This window comes from Phalaenopsis equestris, unplaced genomic scaffold (assembly GCF_001263595.1).
Source record: "Phalaenopsis equestris unplaced genomic scaffold, ASM126359v1 Scaffold229743, whole genome shotgun sequence".
Lineage (NCBI taxonomy): Eukaryota > Viridiplantae > Streptophyta > Magnoliopsida > Asparagales > Orchidaceae > Phalaenopsis > Phalaenopsis equestris.
In genome coordinates, this window is record NW_018247716.1 from 45,909 (window position 1) to 52,759 (window position 6,851).

Here is a 6,851-nt window from a genome sequence, read left to right on the forward strand (position 1 = left end):
ATATATATATATTTAAAATAAGTATTTCTTGGATCATAACTCTATATATAAACCCCAACAAAATTTTTACTGCTCGAGTAGAGCTAGCAATAACCTCAAAAGTGTAATAATGGTCTAAAGAGAGACCATCTTTACCTTTAATTTGGTAAATACACAAAAATTACGGTATCTCAATCAAGGTACAATCGGTGATACGAGAATTCAATTCAATATCTTATAATATAAGTTAAAATCATCGAGTAGTCATGTGATGAATAACTCAAGATTGCTTCAAAATTCCTAGTAATTTCTTTGACATCCCTCCATGTAGTGAGTTCATGGAATGACACACAGTCTTGATAACTTAGGTTAGACCCAATTGCTTAGGGTGTTTCTCATAACATTTCAAATCATGGGTTAAATCATATATGACTAACTAGAATCTTGAGTCAATTATTAAAAAATTGTAAAAATTATTGTTAAGGAATCTTCGGAGTTAATGATCTTGGAGTTCACTCTAATGAAAATTTTCTTTGCGAGCAAGTATTTAGTGGGGTGTCAATTTAGAACATATGAAAAGCTCACAAGTAAGGAAGCTTTAAAGTGTACTTACTATTGAATAAGGTTTTCATTTGGAAACCTTCATAAGCGCAAGTGATGTATATGATCTCCTATCATCCAAAAAGTTAGGAGGTATTAGCCTTAGAAAATATAAGATCTCCATTCATTTAATAATCTTCTAAGGAATAAGCCTTAGTGACCATGTGTGCTTTACTTTTGTAAAAACATAAAAAAAAACTAGAAGTCTTAGAAGGTTTATGATCTTCACTCATTTTAAAATTTTGGAAAACAAGCCTCAGAATGTAAGTGTTGTAACTTATTTAAAATAATTAGAAGGATAAGATAATTTAAAATTTTAGAAGCATATAGTGTTGCACAAGTTACTTTTTAAGATTCATATTATCACATTGCTCTCATCAAAATACAATACAAAGAAATTAGAGACTAACCATCTTTCAAAGAATTAAAATCCATTCTATTTGCTAGGGTACAATACATTTTGCTATCATTCTTATAAAAAATTTATTGCAACAACCTAAAATTTTGTCACGACATTAAAACCTTGAGGTTTCTGGCTATTTGGGGCAATTGTAGGTTCTTAATAAGCTGTTGATAGGCAGCTGACGCAGATAAGCTTCTGAGCAGCAGTTGATCCGGATAAGTTGGTTAATTGTTTGGTTTGTGCTACTGAAAAACAATTGTTTTACAGTTGTTTCTAGATAAATGACCATTCTGCCTATATGCAACAATGTTGTTTGCAACAGAACTGTTTTAACAATATATTTGATATTTGAGAAGAAACAACTACTTTAGAATAGTACAAAGAATAAGACATAAACCTCATTAAACAACGAGTATCAAAATTACTAAACAAACTATTAAAATTATATTTAAAATATTATAACATTATTTTAAAATGCAGACAATGTATGTCACGAGCTATGTGGTCTTCCAAGGATACCATTCATTCCCGATCATTGTCTGTAGTGGAATCTGTCAGACTCGCTGCCGACCGGAAGAAGTTACATTTCTTCGTGATTCTCCGCAGACACCTGTAAAGCTGTCTCTCGTAGCTATGCGCTTGACATGCCGTTAGTAGAGAAGTTTGAAGTCCACAGTGTCAAAACAATCGTCGGGAGGTCTCTGAAATCCTAGAGTTTTTCTTCCCTTAATGATTCAAAAGACAATTCATTAGCTATAACACAAGTATAAATTTAAAAAAAATAGTAGTCAATTATATTTTTGTGCGGGCATGAAGTCTTAGAGAACTAAGTACACCAACCCCACCGAACCTGTCACAACTAAAGTACAACAGACCTTATAAAATAGGGGTTCTTGGTTGCCTTTAGCTCACTTAATACCAAGCTCGAGTTTGTCGCATATGCATATCAACAAAAAAAGACGATCTGGAAATACCTCAAAAACCTTAGCATCAAAAAGAAAAGAGAAATTTTGTTATCTTTATTAGGATTTCGCATGTAACACTAACCAACAAAGACTAACAAACCATCCAGAAGTACCTCAAAAACCCAATTATCTAAATGAAAAGAGGAACTTTGTTGTTTTTATCAGGATTTCACATGCGACACCATGTAACAGTGACTAACAAGTCTTTCAGAAGAACCCACAAGGTAGAACATATTATCATAAACTTCACAAACCCACAAAAAAAAAAAAAGAAAGAGAAACAATCAGGAAGGGAGAAAAAACAATTACAAATAGTATAAAACTTATAATATCTAAAATATCAATAATATATGAAACATAAAATAAACATGAACTTTATTAAATAAAAAAGAATTGTCTAATTAACACCCCGCCCCCACCACATCCATCACCAATCTCCAGCACATCCACCACCCCACCTCCAGCACATCCACCACCCAACACCCACAACCACCAAAAGAGCTACTCCAAAAGACCCTCAAGAGGTTCATAATGAAAAATTATTGCAAATGCTCTAAACGAGATGAAGCTTTTGGGCCAAAAATCTTCAGAATGCCCACAACCACAACCATGATGAACCCCAACCCTTTTCCATATTTCATTTAAAACATTACATTCAGGACATCTCAATAAACCATAACCTCAACCACAACCGTTTCCGTATTTCATTTGAGGCAAATAAATACTCACACCACATACACACACCTACAACCACCATACACACTCACAGTCACATCACACAACACCTAACCACAACCCACACCACACGCAACCACACACATACCCACAACTACAACAGATAGAGCACGCAACCACAACCCAACACAACACACACCCACAACCACCATACGCATACCCACAATCACAACACACAACACCGAATCACAAACCACATCACGCACAACCACACACACACCCACAGCCACAACACACAGCAGCCAACCATAACCCCACACAACACACACACCCACAACCACCACACACATACCCACATCCACACACACACCCACAGTCACAACTCACGACACCCAATCACAACCCACAGCCCACAACCCACAGACCACAGCTAAATGAAGCATCTCCCCTCATTTTTAATTCAATGCAATTACATACAGGCCGCCCAAAACATTGCCATCTACAAATGAAGCATCCTCTTTCACTCGTTTTTCAATTTATAGCCAAAACATAAAAGAAAAAATAGTGTAGTATTGAATAGATGCAAATGCAAAAAGACCACCCAAAATAATGCTATGAAAAAACCAAGCACTCTTTTACATCTAAATTTCAAATTGTCAGACGAACATCAAAAGAATTGAGAAAATCTTATCCAATATTTTTTATTTGAGGCTATGACATATAAGGCACCAGAAAATTTGCTATCTACGAATAAGCACCCTCTGCAAATGGGTATCTGAAACCTTGCTATCATCAAATCAAGCGCACTTTCTCCCGTTCTCCAAATTACATCCAAAAATAAAAAAAAAAACTCATAAAGAAAGCCATTCCATTGGAAAACCGCATACAAAATACCATTCCATCGAAAAAACGCCACAAATTGCATATAGAAGGACATTCTATCGAAAATTACTTACAGAGCATGGTAACCAGGTCGGAGGGAGGAGGAATAGGTGAAAGGCACCGCTAATCGCGAGATAGGAGCATCCGAGAGAGAGAGGCGAGGGGAGTCTTCTAGTGTAGAACGGGGGTCAAGCGAGGAACGAAGTGCATGCAGGTAATAAGCGAGGATAAGAACGATGGGCCACGGGGTCGAGCTCGCGACTAGGTTTATTAAGAAAACCTGAATGTCTTATTCAGATAAGTAGAGCAAACGCACGAAACAAATACCTCAGTTGCATTTTCAAAATGTAAATGCACCAAATAAGCTGCCCCAAACGGGGCCTTCATGTTAATCTTAAATATATCTTGTGGTCTTAGTCCTCTTAATGAGGGAAGTACTCAAAGATACTAATCACTATTATACAAGCGCCGAGGGTCAAGATTTATTAACATCATTACTATAAATTAGTTGAGATTCAATTAATTATTATTACAAAATCTAAAAAATCATCTTATAGGTTAGGGAACAACACATTTTCTTTTTCAAAGTATGATATTGTTAATAAAATTCCCAAATTTAGAGAATCACTGATCATCCTCTCCCTCACCAATCACCTTTCCAACCAACAATTAGTTTTCTACATAAGTCATTGTGTTGTTGGAAAAGCTGGACTTTTTTTGAGGTGATATCTAGGCGTTATTGATGAAGAAGAACAAATTTATGTTGACCATCTTCATTTTTTTTTGCTTCCTTTATCTTATATTTTTTTCTATAAGATTTGTAGCCCAAGTAGGTTCGATGGAATACAAAATTTTGTGGCAGCTTTTCACCTCATTTAGGGTATTCCTCTCTCTTCACCTCGAGTAATTTTGCAAGGGTGGGGTAGTGTCATTTTGTTGATTTGATTATGGATCCAAATTTAATTAAAATAAAAATCATATTTTATGTGAATACTTAGATCGAAGTGTTTTCTTTCTAATAACACAATAAATATTGGAAAAGTAACTCATTTAACCCTTTAAGGGATTTTTTTACTGTGATAATGCATTGCAAGAATCTCTAATTAACAACCATTTTAAAAAATTTTTAGAAAATTTTAAATTTTTTCATAGGAAGGATCTTCACATTGAGAGAAACAACTAAAGAAAACAACCGATTTCAACAAATGTGCGTTAAGTCAAAAAAATTTCAGTCTACAATTAGTAAGAGGCAGATTCTAAGAAGTCATTTTTGAAATTTCTATCCTAGTAAACAACAATATTTTGATTTTAAAAAAGTTATGGATATAACTCATGATATTAAAAGAATTCACAAAACATTTTAAATTTTTTTAATACGTTTTTTTATCACAAAAGGATTCATGTAGCCGACCCCACATAGTGGGATTAAGGCTTTGTTATTGTTATTTTTTATCACAAAAATTTATTAAAGCTTGAATGTTATAATTTCAACTAAATTAACTTTGAAAAAAAAATTCTTCCAAAACACTGATAAATTTTTGGGTTGAAATTTTTTTGAGAGAAATATTCACATTTGAAAGATAATACACCAAAAATATGTTGTAAAAAAATTACAAAAAAAGAAGATAAATTAGCAGAGATTAACAAAAACTGATCACAATTACAACACATCAGGTTATTAACAAAGCTATGGTTTTCTTGGAGGAAGCTTCTTCATCTATGTCTCTGATTGCTAAACATATTACGTCCAGACAGCCAACCGCCGGACGCCACGTTGCCCGACGCCGATGTGATGGCGACGTGGCGCCCGATGGCTGGCCGTCCGTACGTGTTGTGTCCGGACGTAAAATTTTCTCCTCCGCATGACCTTGTTGATGACATATCATCCCATCAACCCTTCTCTCAAGATCTAATCTTTTTCAATAAGGATAATCAACCAATTGAAAAAAAAAAGGTTGAACCTTCATAGAGGTTATGAACCACGGGCAGTTCTCATCAGATCTAATTTGCTAAATGAGAACAATCGACCATAAATTTAGAGGAAACCTGGAACCTCATCATAGGGATTATGAACCTTGAACACCTCATCTCTAATTTACTCTATTCAACAAGGATACTCAGCTTCATTTTTAGAGAAAGACTAGAATCTCACCTCAAGGATTATGATCAGAGTCTCTAGTATATTATGGATTATTTAACCCTTTTATGAATGCCGGTCTCTTTAATGTGTGGTGGAAGTTCAGTTTCACTTCTAAGAGTTAGCATCTTGCATTTTTTTCCCTCATAGAAATTGATATTCATGTTCTAATCTAAACCCAGAAAAAAAATAAAAAACGTCAGTTTCATTGTTTTTACCTGCAGCCCCTCTTAAGAATGCAATTGACTGGGCGTCTCGGCACCCAAATGTCTGGGCCGACAAGCCGGCAGCCATTGTCAGTGCTGGAGGAGGCTTCGGAGGTGGAAGATCTCAATATCATCTGCGCCAGGTCGGGGTTTTCCTCGATCTTCATTTCATCAACAACCCTGAACTATTTGTTCAGGCATTCCAACCTCCAAGGAAGTTTGATGATGAAGGAAATCTCATTGATCTTGAAATAAAGGAGAGGTTGAAGAAGGTTCTTTTATCATTGCAAGCCTTTACTCTGAGGATTCAGAAGAAAATTTAACTATATTTGTTGAATTGTCTTCCTAAGTTTGAATGCTATTGTGTTTTGGATATTACTTTAATCCATGCTATTTACTTATTCAAATATGGTTGCATACCTCACATAATTTTCCTCATGCCTTATGTTAGCTACCATTTTATCTTAAATTTGCTAGTTTGTTCTTAGAAATTTGAGTTGTATGAATACATAGAGTTTTGGATTTCTTTGGCGTTGATTGTTAAGGGTGTGATCTAGATAAACAATTTATCTTGAAACGCGGCCCGTGGGTGGCCCGCGGGGTTCGACCTGTGGACCGCGTTTAGTGTAAAACCCAACCATGTTTTTGTATGAGCTGCTAAAACGTGTTTTCCAAATGGCGAGACGGCATTTTGAAAACGCCGCCCGCGCTTATAAGCTGCCCCAAACGAGCCCTAAATCAAATTTTGTATTTGGTTTTGATTTTTTTTTTAATAAAGTATTACACAATGTATTTGAGAAATAAGTCATATGATATGTTTGAAGAATATGTTGGAATACTTGTGAAATGTTATAGAATCATTGTGAAAAATAGAGAAGCAGTTTAATAAATGTTCTAGAAATTCAATAAAGTTTTATGTAAAATATATTTATTTTTAATTGAAAATACTAATGAGTTTTTGAATAAAATTGTTAGAAGAGATTATGTAGGAAGTGATAAGGGAA

At 34.8% G+C, this 6,851-nt stretch overlaps 1 protein-coding gene across 1 annotated transcript in view; it reads left to right on the forward strand.

The window, feature by feature from the left end:
• Positions 1-6,296, forward strand: part of LOC110038047 (NADPH:quinone oxidoreductase-like) — an 18,065-nt gene extending 11,769 nt beyond the window's left edge. Inside the window, exon 3 of the mRNA XM_020742805.1 lies at positions 5,866-6,296. Coding sequence (XP_020598464.1) covers positions 5,866-6,170 — 305 coding nt within the window. The 3' untranslated portion in view covers positions 6,171-6,296. The remainder of the gene's footprint in view (positions 1-5,865) is intronic.
• The last annotated feature ends 555 nt before the right edge of the window (positions 6,297-6,851 follow it).